The following is a 19694-nucleotide window of genomic DNA, read 5'->3' as shown; positions in this document are numbered from 1 at the left end:
AATTATCAGAAACTGCCGATCCAAACTGATAGCAGACTCTCCACCTTATTCTCAGTTTATTGTCATCCTGATGCTTCAAAGTTTCTTTGCTAACTGCTAATTTTCACAGACCTGGTGACATTTGCAGAATTTCTCCAGTCACCGTACTTCCTGGTGGTGTGTGAGTGATAACTTTACACTTTTCAGATGTTTTGCTTACAAAATTAAGATTTTAGCAGATCAACCGCCTGCAGGTCAACATGTGATCCTTTTTTTTTTTTTAAACATGTGATCAGTCACTATTTGTCACCTAACAGCAGAAACAAGTGTGGAAATAGGTGTTTTTAACGGGATCGTATTAAAATGAGAGCACAGCTGAGTTCAGCTTTTACTGAAGCACAAAAGGAAATGTGAAAACAGTTTCCTAGACCTGAAGGATCTATGTGACTGAAAACTTTCTGCATTTCCTAATTTTCCTGCAGCGATGCAATTTTCGAAACTCTGGTCAATCAAAGCTAAGAGTACAGTTTAGCTACATTAGCCATATAGCATGCTGGAAGTATGCATTTTCCTGCAGCATCATGAACACCATCGACTGTAACGAGGAAATAACAGCAGACTGTGTGGGCCATTAATGCCTCAGAGTTTATGATTATCACATAGAGCTCATGACATGATTAAAGTTGTGGAGTAAGTACTTTGTGATATTCCTTCCACACACAGTTTTCGTGTGTTTCTCTGTGAATGCAGTGATTTTACTTATGTGTTTTCATGCAGCAAATAAAACCTGCCACCGTGGGACATTCAGGGACAGCATGGAAAAGCAGAGTCCAGGAACAACACAGCCTTCTTATTTTCAATAATGCTTTCTTTCTGTCATATCTCCTGTTCCCTGTTCCTCTGGTGGATGTTCACCTTAAACACCGCTTCACAAAATTAAGTCAGAGAACTGCTGGATCTGTTATGTCATATGTCCTCTGCAGCCAATCAGAAGAAAGCAGGTTTAAGGAGAGCTACCTTGTTTCAGAGGACAAACCAAACAATAATTGTGATCAAGCAAAGTGAATAAGGCAGTAAACTACAGAACTGACAGTGAGTCAAAGTTAAGATGACAGCAGAAAGGAAAGGTTTCCTCATTTTGTACAGAGTGGGCCATTTACATGGATACATCGTAATAACATGGGAATGGTTGGTGATATTAAAGTCCTGTTTGTGGCACATTAGTATATGTGAGGGGGCAAACTCCTCAAGATGGGTGGTGACCATGGTGACCATTTAGAAGTCGGCCATCTTGGATACAACTTTTGTTTTTTCAATAGGAAGAGGGCCATGTGACGCATCAAACTTATTGGTAATGTCACAAGAAAAACAATGGTGTGCTTGGTTTCAACCAGTGTTGGGTAAGTTACTTTAAAAAAGTAATTAATTGCTAATTAGTCAATATTGTATTTAAAATACTTATCTAATTGCTGTGTCAGAAAAGTAACTTAATTACTAAATAAGTAATTAAACTAAATACTTCTTAAAATCCCTATAAACCTTGAGTGGACAAACAATAGAAATTAAACTCTTTAAATAATAAATAATTTTTTTGAAAGACGGAGACTCTACAGTACGCAGCGGTAGCATCTCTTCCACAATATAGGCTGCAATCATTTTTTAAGCTCACCTTCAGACGCTTTCTGTGCTGCTGAAGTAAAATCCAGTTTTGCCTGCTTAGCAGGAGTTGCCGCGGTGTTCTCCATGGATGATGAACAAGGATCACTCAGAAGTGTTAGTCTATGCTCTCGTGTCAGGCGTTTCAGTAGATTACTCGTAAAGTTAAATTGAAACCAAGAACACCATTGTTTTTCTTGTGACATTACCAATAAGTTTGATGTGTCACATGGCCCTCTTCCTACTGAAAAAACAAAAGTTGTATCCAAGATGGCCGACTTCTAAATGGCCACCATGGTCACCACCCATCTTGAGGAGTTTGCCCCCCTCACATATACTAATGTGCCACAAACAGGACTTTAATATCAGGTGGGCAGAGTAAGAAGTCTGTACTTGTCTGAGGCTGCCGGGACTGTAACTGAGCCACTCATGACGTTGGAGATGATGGTGACGATGCTGGAGGCTAACGTGAAGTTGATCTTGGATACGTTCACTAGTTGTTCCACCTTTGACACCACTTTAGACACCTGGACACGGAGGACAAGGAGGACAGGAGGACACGGAGTCACTCTCCTGGTCACAGGAGGCTTGAGCGAACAGATGCCAGTGTAAACACTCACCTCTTTCTCATTCAGCTTGTTGTTGGTGAACGCTTTGAGCTGCTCCGCTACATCAGATGCATTTTCTGCTCAAGCAACACACAAATGGTTCCATTTTGTCACTTTCTATCACAACTTTGTGATATATCACAGATTAAAACACAAATTCAGGTTCATTTTCCAGTTCTGTGTCATTTCTAGTCTATCGACTTATAATTCAGGTTTAAAATAGTTTAATGTATAAAGTCTTGAAACTGAACAAAAATCTATATATATTTGTCAAAAATAAGTGAAAATTAGAGTTTCATACAGATCTTAATATTTTTGTTTTTCTTTTATAAATGTTAGATTTACTCACAGCAGCTTTAAAAGTGAATGAATATTTCTTTATATTTGTGAATTTATGTTAAATTAATTCTGCATGTTTGATTTTGCAGGATTATGGATCCTGATTAAATGTTATTGGAAGAAAAGCTTTTATCTTTCATAGTTCATTGTGAGATATTTATATTCAAACAGGTGTGAAAAAACATGCTCAATTATGCTCAGAGACCGTATGTCAAAAAGAATAGGTAAATAAGTATTTGATATATGAAGCGAATTATTTGCAGAAATCATATATGTTACATATTTCAAACCATACCATTTTGGGGCAAATCAGAAACGGACGAGCAGAAAATATTGTAAAAATGTGACCCAGCTTATTATCTGAAATGCACAAAGAGTGAATAAAATGTTCCCACATTGGAAAAGAACATTTTTAAATCTGTACTTACGCTGTGGTCTCAGACTCTTTAACTTTGTTGTTAATACTTTTATTCTGAACAGCGGCAGTTGGAATAAAATAATTTAAAATCATGTATTTGCTTTTTTATTCATGCAAAAATAAAACAACTCAGATATTCAGCTGTCTATGTTTTTTTACACACAAAGCAAATTATGCATTGTTAGAATCAACGGTGTCGGCACGCCACGTCTACAGTCCGCTGTCAGATTGACTTTGTGTCTGAGCGTACCTGCTGACACTTGGATGGAGTCGATATCAGTGCAGTTGCTGACGTCTGGATCTGACCAGTACGATGAGTAGTTCATCGAACTGATTAAACTGGGAAAAGAAGAGGTTATCGATAAGACATATAATTACTCAGCTTAAAGAAGTAGTCCTAAGTAAGTGAGCCGGCACTGCTGCAGGCAGGTTTTGTGGAGGAATGTGGAGGAAGTGCTTAAATATTCAACAGCTTAACAAACCCAATCCTGGTCACTCCAAACACACAGTTCAACATGCAGTAAAGGTAGTTATAGCACTCCCTGACTTTATCAGCCCACCCATCCGCCCCGACCTCCTCCCTACACTAACTCTATGACAATAACATCGCCTACTTCCTGTTTTAAGATGGTGAAGTAACATTTAAAGGGTTCAAATGGGATTTTAGCCCTGGTGTTTGCGGTCCGGAGTACGTGTGCAGCAGCGCTCTTCAAAGGTCCGACTGCTTCGTTCAGACTTTATCATTGAGTCTGCTCAACAGAAATGCTGCTGTGGAAACGTGTGATAAAAGGAGAAGAATAACCAGAAGTTAAGCCCCACTGACTCCACAGTTAACCCCACTAAGGACCACTTCCCTCTGAGAATTTATGCTGAGGCACTCGTGGGCGTCTGAAGATGTCCTGCTTGTCGTACTAATAAATCATAGATCACCACGAGGTGTATAACATTACAGGAAGATGAATTAAGTCAATAAATCAACATCAAATGCTGCTGTTTCACTGAACACCACAGGGTCTCAGAAAGATCTGATTAAAACCACAGACTCTAACAAAGAAAAGATATGAGCTGCTTTTACTGCTGATTTTATCACAGTGGAGGTTCTTAAAATACAATCTGGGATATATCATGCAGTCTTGATTAATGACTCTCCCCAGAAACACGAAAACCTCACAATGATCATGAGAACAAAGTGCCTACAAAAGATGGATATGAAATAAATAACAGTTCGTGAATATAAGTGCAAATCCTAATATTTGCCTTGAACCTGTGCAAACGTGCTAGTTGCAAGGATGATGAAGGATTATTGTCAAGTGGAAAATAAGAATATGGAGCTGGAAATATTGCAATCAAATATTCGTGTTTGGCTGCATTCAGCTCATGTTTTGTGTGTGTTCGTGTTACCAGGTCCTCCATTTCTTGTTGGGGAAGCAGGGCTGGTACTCAGTAACGGTCGGTCTGGTTTCAGGCCAAGGTGGATTGTACGGGCAATTTTCTTTAAGCAGAAAAAAACAGGAGTGATTTCACAGTTTTGAAGCAGACATACATTCATATAATGAAACAGGAAAAACATCCAGGGCACAGAGTGATCAGAGAAGGCGAACAGACAGACTTTAGACAATAAAATCCACAACAAATCAAATCCAGAGAGTTGTGTGAGTGATGTGCAACAATCCATACTTCTTTATTATCTCCGGTTCTTGTTTTTCTGTGTTTAGCGTTCAGTGTAACCTTCTCACCAATCTGTTTGACTTCCACAGAGGCGCTCTGGATCTCCACACCCTCTGACACGCTCCCCTGTCTGAGCCGGGCAGACGCATCATCGATGAGGCTCAGGCTCTCGTTGATGATCTCGGTATAAACCAGCAGACCACGGCACTCATAGCTGCAGCAAAAAGAGACATGCCAGAATGACCTACCATCCTAAACACCTGACTTCTATGAGCTGGTGAGCACATAATGACAGGAACCTGCAGAGTTAAACAGAGTCATGCTACCTGCTCAGGTTTCCTGCAGTCTGTGGACTCAGCTGAACACTGGAGAGGGAAAAGAAGCAGCAGAGATGAAAGACTACAAATGATAAATGCTGCATGAACACAGTAAAGTACCTGCAGCCAGGAGGAAGCACATAAGTCAGACTTTTACTGTTCACCTCAAAATATGACCCAGGAGCGCAGAGCCTTACTGCTCAGTGTTAAGGTGTGTGGCGAGAGGTAAGTTGTGTAGTGGTCTGTTAACTGTCTTAATTAGGTTGTTTTCTAACCCTTCACCATCCCCAAAATGGATGACACAGCTGTTAGTGTACAGGTGTCTAGAGGCTCGTTTGTGAGCAATAACATTCACCTGGTTCCAGACTTCTGTGAATCCAGTGTTCACAGCTTTTTCAGTGTTTTTGAACGCCTAGCAACTGCACTGCAGTGGCCTCAAGATGTGTGGGGGGTGATGTTGCTGTGTCGGTTGACAGGTAAGGCTCAAGCAGCGTGTTCTGGTCTGTCTAGGCAGGACGGCCTGGTTTATGGAAAGATCAAAAGTGCCGTCCTCCAAGCCTATGAACTGGTACCTGAGGCCTATAGGCAGCATTTCCGAGGGTTGGAGTTGGCACAGGGACAGTCCTATCTTGACTTCGCCAGGGAGAAGGCGAGGCTCTTTGATAGGTGGTGTGCGGCAAGACAGGTTAATGATGTGGGGTCCATACGTGAGCTTATGCTGGTGGAGGATTTTAAAAACTCTGTTCCTAAGTCTGTGGCCCTTTATTTAAGTGAACAGAGGGCTACAACTCTACAGCAAGCTGCCACCCTGGCAGATGAGTTTAAGCTGACTCATAAAGTGTTACGGCCCTAGCAGGGCCTCTCTCTCCTGAGGGTGCCTGTGTGGGCGTGTCCCACTACCTCCTGCCTGAGAAGCCACCTTTCCCTCTGGCGCAGCTGACTCCCATCAGCAATTAAGGGTATTTAAGCCCCATGCAGGGTGAGCTCTGGGCCAGAGTGCCATTTTGTGTGGGCCCAGCTAGTGAGCTGAGTGTCTTGTGGTGTTTCCAGCTAGTGAGCTGTGTTTGTGGTTTCCAGCTGGTGAGCTATGTTTTCCTTTTGACTTTGTGCTTTATTTGACCAACGCCTGAGTTTTGTTTGTGTTTCTTTTATGGTGATAACGGCTTGTCCGTCTCTTTTAGTTGAATAACTTCAATAAACCTGTTTTATTTAACCGTTTTGCCTCCCTGACTCCTTTTTCTGACCCGGTCACTTTTGTTACTTCCCCCTCCCCGCCTAGACCCCTCAGGGGATCGTCACCAAACCCGCCCCATGGGGGCGGGTTTGGTGACGGAGGATCTCAGGCTTGCCCTTCGCTTGAAGGAGGTGGAGCTGGCGGCTAAGGAAGTCGAGCTCATGCATCTCCGTATTCGAGCTATGGAGCTTGATCGTTCTCGAGCGAGAGACGCTGCTCCCGTTCCTGTAAGTACACTCCCCGACCCTCCCGCCATAGACCAGTTTAACGCTAGCAAACAGATTGTTTTGGTACCTCCTTTTAGGGAGGGAGAGGTTGACTCATATTTCACTGCTTTTGAGCGCATCGCAACCACTTTGACATGGCCAAAGGATGTCTGGAGCCTGTTGCTGCAATGCAAGTTAATAGGAAGAGCGCAGGAGGTCTGTGCGAGTCTTTCTATTGCTGACAGCTTGGATTGTGAGGTTGTCAAATCCACTATTTTGCGGGCTTATGAACTAGTCCCGGAGGCGTATCGACAGAAGTTCCGTGCCTGTCGCAAGTTTGACAGTCAAACCTTTGTGGAATTTGCACGTGAGAAAACTGTCTTATTTGACAAGTGGTTGGCTGCCAGTCACGCGGAGGACTTTACTCAGCTAAAGGAGTTGATCCTGCTGGAAGAGTTCAAGACATGTCTCCCTGAAAACATTGTGGTGTATCTTAATGAGCAGAAGGTGGGGTTACTGTCTAAAGCCGCGGTCCTTGCCGACGAGTTTGTGTTAACTCATCGTGCTGCGCTTTCGACAGAGCGCCGTGAGTACACTTCCTCAACTCGTCCTGTCAGAAGTTATAGGCTTTCCCCTAAACGCCAGACACGTTCTGCTGCTATTCCTGTGTCGGATCGCAAATGTTTTTACTGTCATGAAATCGGGCACCTCGTTGCTGCTTGCCCATCACTACAGCGCAGGGAGCAGGCCAACACGGGGAGGAAGCCGAAAAGTGTGGGTTTCGTTCGTTCTATGTCAGCTTCCACTTCACCTAGCAATGAAGTGGGAAGTGAAGGCTTTGATGAGAGCTACAGTCCTTTTGTGTCGGAGGGGTTTGTTTCTTTGAACGAGAAAGAGGAGGATCGTGTGCCGATCATGATTCTGCGTGACACTGGAGCCGCGCAGACTCTTATTTTGAAGGGTATTCTACCTTTTTCTGATGACTCTTTTTGTGGTTCGGATGCTCTTGTCTGGGGTGTAAAAATGGATGTACTGCGTGTGCCACTGCACAATGTGTTTCTTCAATCGCCGCTCGTTTCGGGTTCGGTACCGGTTGGCGTGCGCGACCAGTTGCCAGTGCCCGGAGTTGCGATGATTCTGGGGAATGATTTGGCTAACGGGAAAGTGTTTTCTACTCCGAGAGTGGTTGAGATACCGGTGCCTGATACTTTGTTATCTAACCCTGTCGCTGAGGAGCGTTCCTCCTCTGTTTTTCCTGCTTGCGCGGTAACTCGTGCGCATAGGCGCAAGTACGGTGACGTGGATTTATCTGATTCTTTTCTCTGTGCTGGTGGTGGGCCGGAGTCTGAATCTGAAACCCGTGTTCCACTGACGGGCGACTCTGAGGCGATGCTGTCTGTTAGCCCATCAGTGACACCTCTACTGTCTTTGGAAATCAACAAAAAGGATTTAGTTTTGGTCCAGCAGAGTGACCCGACTCTTGTGAGTTGTTTTTCCGCTGCCAACTCTAGCGACCAGTACCCTCGTGTTTATAGTGTCGAGGATGACGTGTTGATGCGTACCTGGTATCCGCCTACAGCTGGTGACTTGGGTTGGAATGTGTTTAAACAGGTTCTGGTGCCCCAACAGTACCGACCCAAAGTTCTTAGTCTTGCCCATGACAGTTTTTCTGGACATTTAGGTATTAGGAAAACCTATCACCGCATTCTGCGTCATTTCTTTTGGCCAGGATTGAAGAATGACGTTGCTAAGTATTGTCGGTCTTGTCACACCTGTCAGATTAGTGGTAAGCCTAACCAAGTCATTCCACCCGCTCCCTTACACCCTATTCCAGTTTTAGGGGAACCTTTTGAACACATCCTCATCGACTGCGTTGGTCCACTCCCTAAAACAAAATCGGGTCACCAGTACCTCTTGACTCTGATGTGTGTTGCTACCCGTTTTCCCGAGGCAATTCCATTGCGCACCCTTAAGGTGAAACCAGTTGTTAAAGCATTGGTGAACTTCTTCTCTATCTTTGGTTTACCAAAAGCTGTTCAAACTGACCAAGGCTCTAATTTCATGTCTAAGATTTTTGCTCAAGTTGTGCAGTCACTTGGCATTAAACATCGGAAATCTAGTGCCTACCATCCAGAGTCGCAAGGTGCGCTCGAGCGGTTTCATCAGACATTGAAATCGATGATGCGGAAGTTTTGCCTTGAGTCTCAAAAGGAGTGGGATGAGGGGTTGCCGCTGCTTCTTTTAGCAGTGAGAGAAAGTGTGCAGGAGTCGTTAGGATTTAGCCCTGCTGAGCTGGTGTTCGGTCACACAGTGCGTGGCCCGTTGCGATTGCTTAAGGAGAACTTCCTGTCCGACACTGTTGCTCCTAAGGAAAATGTGTTGGACTATGTGAGCTCTTTCAGAGAGCGTTTGCATAAAGCATGTGCAATTGCACGTGATGCTCTCATTGCAACACAAGGTAGGATGAAGAGGAAGTTTGATGTGAAGGCTGTGCAGCGAAAATTTGAGGTTGGTGATAAAGTTTTAACACTTTTACCGGTCCCTGGATCTTCCCTCCAGGCCAAGTTCAGTGGTCCGTATACGGTGCAGGCGAAATTGAGTGACACGGATTATGTCATCGACACCCCAGAACGAAGGAAAAAGTGTCGTGTATGTCATATTAATATGATGAAGCCCTACTTTGCTGGCGGTGTGTCGACAGTTGCGACTGTGGTGCCAGTTTCTGGAACTCGGTATGACCCTGTGGATGACGATTTGGTTTTCGGTGGTGCGGCGGGTTGCGCACGACTTAGGAACTCTGAAATCCTACGTGATTTACGGTCACATTTAACTGAGGTAGATGGTGATGTTCGAAATGACGTGTGTCGGTTGATTGAGAATCATCCTAATCTTTTCTCGGACACTCCATCCTGTACCACCGTGTTGGAGCATGATATTGATGTGGGGGACCATCCTCCAATCAAACAGCATGCCTACCGGGTGAATCCCACTAAACGTGCTCTTTTCCAGACAGAAGTTTCTTATCTGTTGGAAAATTGTCTTGCTGTCCCTAGCTCTAGTGCGTGGAGTTCCCCGTGTCTCCTAGTGCCTAAAGCGGATAAGACCCCACGGTTTTGTACAGATTTTCGGAAGGTGAACAGCGTCACCAAACCTGACTCCTATCCTCTTCCCAGGATGGAGGATTGTGTTGACAGGGTCGGTTCTGCGACGTTTGTTACTAAGCTGGATTTGTTAAAGGGCTACTGGCAGGTTCCCCTAACATCACGTGCGGCCGAAATCTCTGCTTTTGTCACTCCTGACCATTTTCTCCAGTACACTGTCATGCCTTTCGGGTTGCGCAACGCTCCCGCCACATTCCAGCGGCTCATGAACATCGTGCTGGGCGGTGTCTGCAAGTGTGAAGTGTATTTGGATGACATTGTCGTCTATTCAGACACCTGGTCAGAGCATATGGAGACACTCACTGATGTGTTCCATCGCTTGGAAAGGGCATCCCTCACCCTCAATCTCGCCAAGTGTGATTTTGGTAAAGCCATGGTGACGTACCTAGGAAAGCAGGTGGGTCAGGGGCAAGTGCGCCCTATCTCGGCCAAAATCCAGGCCATACTGGACTTTCCTGCCCCTCAGACTAGGCGTGAGCTTCGCCGTTTCCTCGGCATGGTGGGCTACTACCGAGGTTTCTGTCAGAACTTCGCGGAAGTCGTCGCACCCCTCACTAGCCTCACTAGTGTGTTGAAACCTTTTGTGTGGACCTCTACGTGTCAGAGTGCATTTCTAGCAGTTAAGACTCTCCTGTGCAGTGCGCCAGTGCTGGCCGCCCCTGATTTTGCACGCCCTTTCAAGCTGGAAGTGGACGCCAGTGCAAACGGGGCAGGTGCCGTATTGCTGCAGGAAGACCATCATGGTGTGGATCACCCGATCGGCTATTTCTCAAAGAAATTTAATGTCCATCAGCGGGGGTACAGTACGATTGAGAAAGAGGCTCTCTCTCTGCTGTTCGCATTGCAACATTTTGAGGTGTATGTCGGTGGCAGTCCCTCGCCTGTGATTGTTTATACCGACCACAATCCCTTGGTATTCCTCATGCGGATGCAGAACTCGAACCAAAGGCTAATGAGGTGGTCTCTCCTGGTGTAGGACTTCAATTTGGAAATCCGTCATAAGAAGGGCACTGAGAACGTGCTAGCAGACGCCTTATCCCGTGTTTTCCTTTAAAAGTAACTGTTCAAAACATCTATCAAGGAGATGTCTTTGATTTTGGGAAGGGGGGTGTTACGGCTGTGGCCATGTGTGGGCTGTTTTCTGTCTGTGTTTTCTGTACTGTGCTTAAGACTTTTCCAGGTCCCTCCCCTAATGAGGAGTCGTGAGCGACTGATTGGACCATGGAGCGGTTGACTACTTTCAAAAGGCCGCTCTGACAGCTCCGAGAGGGGGGGGAGAGAGAGTGGAACGAGCGAGTAGCCGGCCAGCCAGCCAGCCGTCGCGGCCCTGACCCTGACCCTGGTGTTCCCAGCCCGTGCTTATCTTGTGTATTTGTGAGAGTGTGAAATTGTGAAAGCCGCTCCTAGTGAATTAGTTGAGCGCTTAGGCACTCTTGGGTTGAAGCGGAAGGGGTGAGCTGCCTTTTCTTTTGGAATCGTTTTCTCCTGTTTTCCGGGTAGGGAGCGAGGGTTAGCTCTGTCATTTGTTTGTTCTGTTTTTCTTTCCTAGGGTTTAGTTAGTTTTCTTTGGTGGGACTTAGTTGGTTTTGTTTATTATTTTGGCCTGGGCTCACCCTGGAGCTATGCTTCTTTTCCTTAAATAAAAACACCTTTTCACTCACAACTGGTTTGGATGTTTGGCTTGGGAACCAGGGCGGGGATTTGTCTCTCTCTCCTCCAACCTTATGTGCGTCCCTACCCGCCTAGACTGGGGGCGTAACACTCAGCTTTAAACACCTCACACATCTGCACTCGTGCTCACAGGAGCAGGACAGTAAACTTCATCCTGGCGTGACCTGTCACTCTCACAGGTCTAACTGTTTCTAACCATTTCTTTTTTCTCTCCTTGGTGTAGCTCATCTTTTTAGCTATTGTGAAATGGCTGAAGATGAGCACAGACCCAAACAGCATGACCCATACAAAAGCACCTTTGCCCTAGGTCATGTGCACTTTGTGTGATAGCTGTTTGCAGGATTACCTGATGTTGCCCACGTAGACTTTGTGGATCCAGTCCTGAAAGGTCTGATTGAGCTGTAAAAATAACAGATCGGGTTTGAAGTCTGCTCAGCACTGAATATTAAACTGCCGCATTGGTGTGAAGAAGAAACTTTATGTACCTGCTTCATGAGTAAAAACTGTTCCAACAAATCTAAGTCATCGCTTGTTCAGGTAAAGGTGAGTCTTGCTCCCGACCTCTGTATTCTCCTAATCTTCATTTCTTTAAGTTCAGCAGCTCAGAAAATTTTTTCACTCCTGTGTTATCTTAATTCACTCTTATTAAATAAAATATGACTTTAATCTTGTTTATCATAGACCTAGAGATGAAGTTTGAGTTCTGTTCAATAATTCTGTGCCAGTGTTTTACTGAACTCATGTAGTGTGGCTGTTTTGTCTCCCCCTCCTGGCAGTGAGAGTAATTGCACACTTGATCTTTTTGTTTTTTAAATATTCTGACACTTTTTGTTGTTTCATTTTTATCTGCAACATCATACACTTTCTGCTAGCTGCTGTAGCTACACCACCACTATGCCAGTCAACCAGAGTAACCAGTAAAACCATCAATGCCAGTGCAGGGCTGCTGCCACAGACATCAGACATTAAACTATGTTGTACTGAGACTTCCTTTTGTTTCATTTAAGAAGATAATAACTGGAAGCGGTTCTGAAATTTTAGTTTTTTTCTGTGTTATGTTTTGAATAAAATACATTTTACACAGTTTTTTGACTTTGTATTGAAAATCATATTTTAGTATATTTCTACGTTTGATAAAGTTAAGCTGCTCAGAGCTTCAACTAATTAAAATTATGAAAGAAAATCTAATGAGGCCTGTCGCTGCTGCCACGGTTACGCTCACTGAGGTCTGGACATGGATGAATAAGTGGAGTAAAAACTCACCCAAAGAGCCACGGCTGATTTAAGCGTCTCCCGTGTCGTCTGCGATCTGCTGTCATCCACCACAAACTCGAATCGGTAAAACTGCTCATCTGCAGACCAAGGTGAGAGCACAGGAGAAAGAAAGAAGAGCACTTCAGATTCAATGTGCAACAGCTAATTCATACCGAGCCTGTGGCACATAGCAGGAGACGGCCCGAGCGGTTTGAGCTGATCGAGTTATGTAAAAATCTCATTTTGAAGTAAAATGATGAAAAATGGGAACACACCGCCTGACGGACAATAACGTCGGCGCTGAGGGGAGAACAGTCATTCCCCTTTCTTTTTTCAAACTGCACAAATCAAAGAGTTGAAGCAGGATTTGTGCAATTTGAGTCTTTCTCAGGATTGTTTGACCCTTTGATCTGTGTTCTCACAAATCCACCTTAAAAAGGAATAAAGAGCACAATTATGAAGCAGGTACGTTAAAGATCTGTGGAGAAATGTAAATGTTAAAGAGTTTTGGGGTCTGAAACTTCCTGTAAAATTAATTTCTTGTTACACAGACTCATTTAACTGAGTTTTTGTGTGTGTATTGATTTCCTTAAAAACAGATACGTGTAGAAAGTAACGACTGATGGAATTAAAACTGATTAAAGCTTATAAAAAAAGGGAAAAAAGAAAAAAAACCTTTTTAACGCATACTTTCGGTTTCAGAGGAGGCACATCTAAGCTCTTCCTTGTAGGGCCCTCCATGCTCCTGCTATGCTTGACACCGGCCACGAGATGTCTCTCTAATATCTCTAATTGTTAGTAAATGCTACTGACTGGAAATGAGACCTCCACTCCATCAGGTCTGGAGGGAAATCCTGCAGGCTGCTTATCTTTGGTTATAAATATACTTTTCAGAGTTTCAGAGTGCCGCTGATTGATTTTGAATATTTGATTTGATAGCAGAAAGTAGCATGCGGACGATGAGAAGCACCAAAGCAGGATGCCTCCACCAAGAAGCTGCACGGACTGAAAAACGAATATAAGAAAAGCAGAAAAACTATGTAATAAGAAAAGGTGTTGGCAGTTATCAGAGAGGAAAGGAAAACAGGCAGAAAGTAGACTACAATCCCTTTTTTCACTACAAGTACCAGGCTAAATACCAACATCTGATTGGTCAGCTAAACTCATGGTTAATGAACTACAATGAGCCAGAATCACTTTAAACCAATCACCAGTCTCAACTTTGATGGGAATCCCGCCCAATCACAGCATTTGTACTGACATCTATGATTCGAACTACTGACCTGCTCTGAAACCCAACCACGTGAAGTGAGTATTCAGTCTTAAAGTCTTTGTGTTTTTAAACCAATGCATTGATATTACAACTCAACCAAAGACTGACCCATAACTGACTGTACAACAGCTGAACATGTCATTCTGAGATTATTCTGATTATTCTATTATAAGATTATCCGTTACTGGCAGCCAGAGCTTGGTTTCTTTGGGCCGGGCCAACAATGATATCAGCCGGTAAGGTCTGAATCATTGTCACCTCAGATTAGGGAGGAAGTTGAATGGGGACCGGTAATGTTCTTCAGAACCAAAGAGGGCTGGTTGAATGGAGTTGGTTATGGGAACACTGTGAGGTGGAAACACCACAAAAACACTTAATAATACGGACACCTGTGTCCGTATGCATTTGTAATGCTGCTCAAATCAAAACGTTCTGATTCAGATCCTTTAAAAGACTTGAAGACTAAATACTGTATTTTTGCAATTTTGTAATATTACTGATTATTTATTTTTATTTTCTATGACAACAAAGTTGTTGCTGCATAACATACTATTCCCCGATGGCAGTCCACACTGACATGTAAAAAGAAAGCGTTGTTTACACCGGCAGGGCAGTGTGGGCCTGATGGATGGATTTGCTGTTGGGGATCCCAGACTGGGGTGCAACGTGGCTTTTTTGAGGCCGCTGCTGCTGCCGGCGTTAGCTGATGGACTGAGAGCTCTGAATGGAGGTGTAGGAGAGGAGATCTTTGGGGTTATGAGATGCCAACCACTGGCAGCTGCTGGAGGCGTTGGGGAAAAGTTGAGATTGTTGTTTTTGATCTTGCCAGTGCCGTGGTCTTGGTTCACGTCCCCCTTCATTAAACCTCCAGAGCTCTGGTTCCTGCTGTGATTCGACACACTTGGACTTGAGTTCAAACCTGGCTCTGAGGCGGTTAAATTTGACTTTGCTGCTGCTGCTGCATTCACGAGCACCGGCACTGGCCTGCTGCCTGTCATGCTGCCCTCCGACACATCCAGACTTCCTTTTTCTACGAGTGCACTAGCATCTTTAGCTGCTGTGATGTTGGTCATCGCAGCCGGCGCCACAGGAGAGTCTCGGAGTGCCACAGCAGTGGTTGAATTAGACTCAGGTATATATTTAAAGCCTGCTGTGTTTGTGGTGTGGTTGTCTCTCCCAGGAGGTGAGAGCTCATCAAGCCCAGAAATGAAGCCATGATTTGCGATCTCGATAGAGAAGCCAGTGGGGGATCTGAAGGTGGAAGAGGGGGTATTAAGGTCAGAAGACTGCAGGGGGGTTGGAAGAACCAGAGCAACATTCGGTTGTGATGATGTAGCAGAACCAGGCTGATAACAGGATTCAGAAATAGGACAGGGAGTATTCTGCATATCAACAGGAGATGAGAGAGAATTCAGGGCAGATTGTGGAGTTACATGCTCATTAGGGTGATGGCCTGTTACAGCGCTTAAGATTACAGCAGCTTTGGTGCTCACAGGTGAGACATGCTCATTAGCAAAGTGTATCTTTGGAACAACATCTGCAGGGTTAAATGGAGCAGAGAGATGTGATAATCTCCCACCAGCAGTTTGCTTATTTGAGGCCTCAGATATCAAAACGCCGACTAACGTAGACGCATTTTGTGGCTGAGAGTGGTTTGTAAACTGTGATAAAACCTCATCCTGGTTAGGAGAAATAAGCAGGCGTGACTGGATGGACTCCATGGAAACTTGACCAAAAGAAAGAGATTGAGTGTTTGAGATAAACTCCTCAACTGGCTGTATGGTGGGTCTTTGTAAGGACTGTGCTGCTGTGGGCTGCAGGAATCTAACAGTAGGACGAGTGGGTGACAAGGACCCAATTTCTGTGTTCATCATGCTAGCAGGTGCTGCTGGCCATGTCGCCCGGCTGGGGAGGAGAAAGGAGGATGAAAGGGTGGAGACAGAGGGTGAGACAGGAGGATAGGTGTAAGACAGGTGCTGAGATGGAAGAAGAAGTGAAACACTTTCTAGGAGAGAAACAGAAGATGACATGGAGGGCGAAAGGACAGGAAGCGAGGGTGTGAAGAAACTCAAGATTGGGGATTGCTGCCATGGCCCCCTGGTGTTAGCCCCCTCACTCAAATTGAGCCCATCACTCCTAAAGTTCTGAGTGTGTGCCTGACTGTTAGAGTGTGTGGGCAGCTGTGTGTGTGCTGAAATGTGTGTCTGGTTCAGACGGCCGGGTTGTACAGTGTTAGCTCGTGTCAGGCCTGAGACGTGTGCTAGATCCATCCCCGGAGCGTGCCGGAGGGCTGTCACACCAAGCTGTGCACTTGAGCTGTCGCGGTGTGCCAGCATCTGGGACGGATTCAACAAAGGCGGAGTGGAGAGACTAAATCCACTGTCGTAGCCAGCAGGGGCCTGCGAGTTGGTCCGAGTGCCAACAGCTCCATTCGCTTCTCCCTGGTTGTGTAAATGTGAGACTGCATGATGCAGCCTCCAAGGATCTCTGTTAACAGTCGGGCTGGAAGAATCTCTCTCTTGTGACCCAGACAAAGATTTCTGAGTCAGAACGGTTTCCTCTCCCATCATCCCCTCTGTCTCCCTGACGGAGTCAGTAAATGAAGGGATGTGAGAGCTTTGAGTTAAAAGGAAGACATTGGAAGATGATGTAGAAGAGGCAGAGGAAGAGGGCGGTTCTTGCTTTCCTTCAATATTTGCCCTGAGCAGAGCCAGAGTGTGATCATGGCCCCAAATACCAGCTGTTGGCAGCGAGGTCAAGCCAGTGTGAAGCACTGAACGAGTTTCTATCTCGCTCAAATCTTTCTGATGAGAATGAACTAAAAAAGGTCTGACTGACAGGCTAGCTGCATCTGAGGATGGCCACAAAACCACTGACATATTTAGCTCCGATTCAGGAAACTCTAATTGTAACACGGCTGGACCAAAGTCCGGCACAAGCGCTGCAGGACTGGATACCAGAGCCTCCACAGATAATCTTGAGGGAGTTGGGTTAGTGTGACTAAAGGAGTTATCTGAAAAATCTTCTGCATGGGTTAATGTATGTGATCGAGTATCAGGGGACAGGTTGTGCACAGTGGAGGGCACTTCATTTCTGTTAGCTTTAGATAAACCACTAGAGGACTTTTCTGCAGAGTGGTATTCAGGGTGCAGTGCACTATCAACAAAAGGAGACTGAGATTCAGCTGGGGCTTTAGAAAAGAGAGGAAATGACAACAAAGATGCTGTGTCAACCTTTGAGTCCTCAAAGTTCTTTTGAAGATTCGAGGACAGAAATGACAACACAGACACTGGCATGTGAGCAGTTTCTGAAAGCCTTCGCTCTGCATGCTGGGAAGACGATGGCAGGAGGCGGGAGGGGTACCGAGGAGCAGCAGAAGGTGGAAAAGGAACCAGGGTGGGCCAAAGGGGATCAGAGGCCAAGGGAAGGGTGGGGCTGAGTGGGGAGTACTGGGGTATAACGGTTTGAATGGGGGAGGCATGGGCGGAGGTGGCTGTAAATTCTAACTGAAAGAGAGAAAAGGGAGAAGTAGGAGGTAGGATACTGGATGAGGAGTAGTGAGGGCTCTGGAATGGCTCGTGAAAGGGAGGAGATGGAGGGGAGAGAATGGATGATCGATGGGGAATGACGTGCACAGAAGACTGTATGTGTGCATGTGCGTCTGTATATAAATTGTTAACCAGACTACTGCTGGCTACAGCTAGTCCAGCTTTACTGCCCAGAGGGTTTAAAGAAAGTGAGGATATCTGGGCCTTGTCTTCCTTCTGTGGCACAAAAGAGGAAAAGATTTGTTTGGGGAAAACCACCTCAGCGAGGAAAGAAGGGGAGCTTAGATGTGCCATCGGCAAAGAAGGTGTTGGCTGCATGAAGAGGTGGGATGAAGAGGAGGGAGGAAGGGAAGATGGCATTGCTTGCAAACTCAGTCTTTCCAGTTGTGCATAGGAACTTTCCTCTTGTTTCTGTCCACTTGGACCGCTGCTCTTTGGAAGCTCGTGGTGGGTTTGAGCTGTTGTCAAAGTCTGATTAAGAGTGCTGATGGATGTTTCTGGTACCAGTAGGTCTGGTGAGTGATCTTTAAAAGGCTTGATGCCTGCTGCTAGGATGCTGAGCAGGCTTTCTGAGCCATTATGGAAATGTGTTTGGGTGAGAAAATATTCACTTCCTCTTTCAGAAGGAGTTGAGGGTTGGATGAAAAGGTGGGAAGCACTTTGCGGGTCTGAGTTTCTGGCATCAGGTCCAGTATTGGGTTCTTTGGATAAGGCATCAAATTGATATAATCTATAAGGACTCCTTCCCCCCACAAGTTCAGTCATGTCATACATGAATGGCTCAGAGCCTGATGAATATTCATTATCCGATATCTCCTGATCTGTCAGGTTACCCGCAGCAGATGTTTGGATTTCACCACCACTCATGTTCAGGAGTGACCATGATGAAGCAACAGGTTTGTTCTTCCTAATGCCAAGTGCTGATAATGATGACAAAAACAACGACGACGATGATGACAGTGGTGCTAGCCCAGCCGCAGCTAATGCCTCACTTTTATTCTGCTGCAGAGGTGACCCCTGAGGTGAACTTGAAGCATGAGATTCAGGAAGGGACTTTAAGTCCTGAGTGGTGGTAGAGACCTCCATTTTGGAGGTTGACTGGTGAAAAGTTTTTGGTTGGGACGTAACAGAAGAAATATTTAGATGAATGGTTGCAGGCGTCGAGTCTTTCAACCCATCTGTGTCTTTGAATCCAGTCGTTGGTGTGAATTTAAGCCTGGCTGTGGATTTGAGATCAGCTAATGGAACAGCAGGTTTTGTGATGTGAATCTCCACCCTAGGTGGTGCTTTAGTGGTAGCTTGATGTCTTCCTCGGTTTGGCCTCTTCCTCAAAGGGGTTGAAATGTACCCCAGGGAAATCTTGGATCTTCGATACCGTGGAGGTCTTTGGAAGGGAGCAGGGGGTCTAGGGCGGGTAGCTTCAGATGGACCAGAGGAACCAGGGACTGAAACTAAGAATCTGGATTGATGAGCTGAATGATGGGGACTGGGGGTTTGAGCGGGGGGATTCAAAGGACTGGACGTAAGAGATCTATGAAGAGAAGCTCCTCCAGGAGGATTGCGAAAAAACGCAGACCTGGTTTGCCTGATTTTGTGGACTAAAGGAACTGGATGTCTAGGGGTTTGGGAAAAAGAGAGTGCAGCAACAGTAAATCCAGAAGTCTGTCTTCTGAGGTAACCAGCTGGCCAAACAGTCAGGGACCTGGACTTCAAGGCCATTGGCTCAGGTTGCTGAAGCATAATTTGAGTCTCCTCCACTGTCACCGGGATATGGCCGATCGAAGCAGATGTAATTATAGTGAAAAAGCAAGTTACATACAATAAATAAAGGTAAAAAATGCATTTCAAAAATAAACCACTAATATAGGACACGATATATTTACATAAGCCATCTCAACATCCTTCAGTCACAGACAGTATTGTAGGATTGTACAGTGATTACTATGTCTGTAACAGCGATATGAAATAAAGGAGTGCATGAACCATACAAGAAGAAACCAAAGCAAAAGATATGACATGACTATAACTAGGTTAGGCTGATTAAGCAGTTAAAGAGCTAAAAAAAGGAGAAGGAAACAAAAAAGACCCCCAAAAATAACATTTCACGGGCCTTAGATCCTGCAGTGCAAACACACAGCTATTAGCAGAAAAGCCTCACATATTCCACAGGAATGATGAGGATTGGCTAACACTGATCTTGGTTTAAGAACTAGACATGGAAGTGTGAATGTTACCCCAGGAAGAAGCAGCAGGAACAGCTATGTTAGTCTCTGGTTGGTTAGTAGTCATGAACTGCAGCTGGCCAGATGTTTCTGGAACAGTGTGTAGAAGAAGAAATGAGAGTAGGGACTAAAAGAATTAA

The 19694-nt window shown here is 45.1% G+C and overlaps 1 protein-coding gene across 9 annotated transcripts in view; it reads right to left on the bottom strand.

Moving 5' to 3' along the window:
• Nucleotides 1-19694, bottom strand: part of adgrg6 (adhesion G protein-coupled receptor G6) — a 117293-nt gene that overhangs the window by 27281 nt on the left and 70318 nt on the right. For 4 of the 9 annotated variants that reach the window (XM_040017875.1, XM_040017876.1, XM_040017877.1 and 1 more), the window contains 8 exons: nt 12521-12609; nt 11604-11656; nt 4995-5033; nt 4737-4882; nt 4402-4492; nt 3251-3339; nt 2256-2320; nt 2029-2162 (listed from right to left, as the gene is read on the bottom strand). In XM_040017875.1, the coding sequence (XP_039873809.1) occupies nt 2029-2162; nt 2256-2320; nt 3251-3339; nt 4402-4492; nt 4737-4882; nt 4995-5033; nt 11604-11656; nt 12521-12609 (706 nt within the window). The other 5 variants (XR_005694056.1, XM_040017874.1, XM_040017873.1 and 2 more) reach the window with 5 other exon arrangements.

This window comes from Simochromis diagramma, unplaced genomic scaffold (genome assembly GCF_900408965.1).
Source record: "Simochromis diagramma unplaced genomic scaffold, fSimDia1.1 OVJJ01000802.1, whole genome shotgun sequence".
NCBI classification, from domain to species: Eukaryota; Metazoa; Chordata; class Actinopteri; order Cichliformes; family Cichlidae; genus Simochromis; species Simochromis diagramma.
The sequence above is the reverse complement of the archived record's forward strand: the minus strand, read 5'-3'. Positions and strand labels throughout refer to the sequence as shown.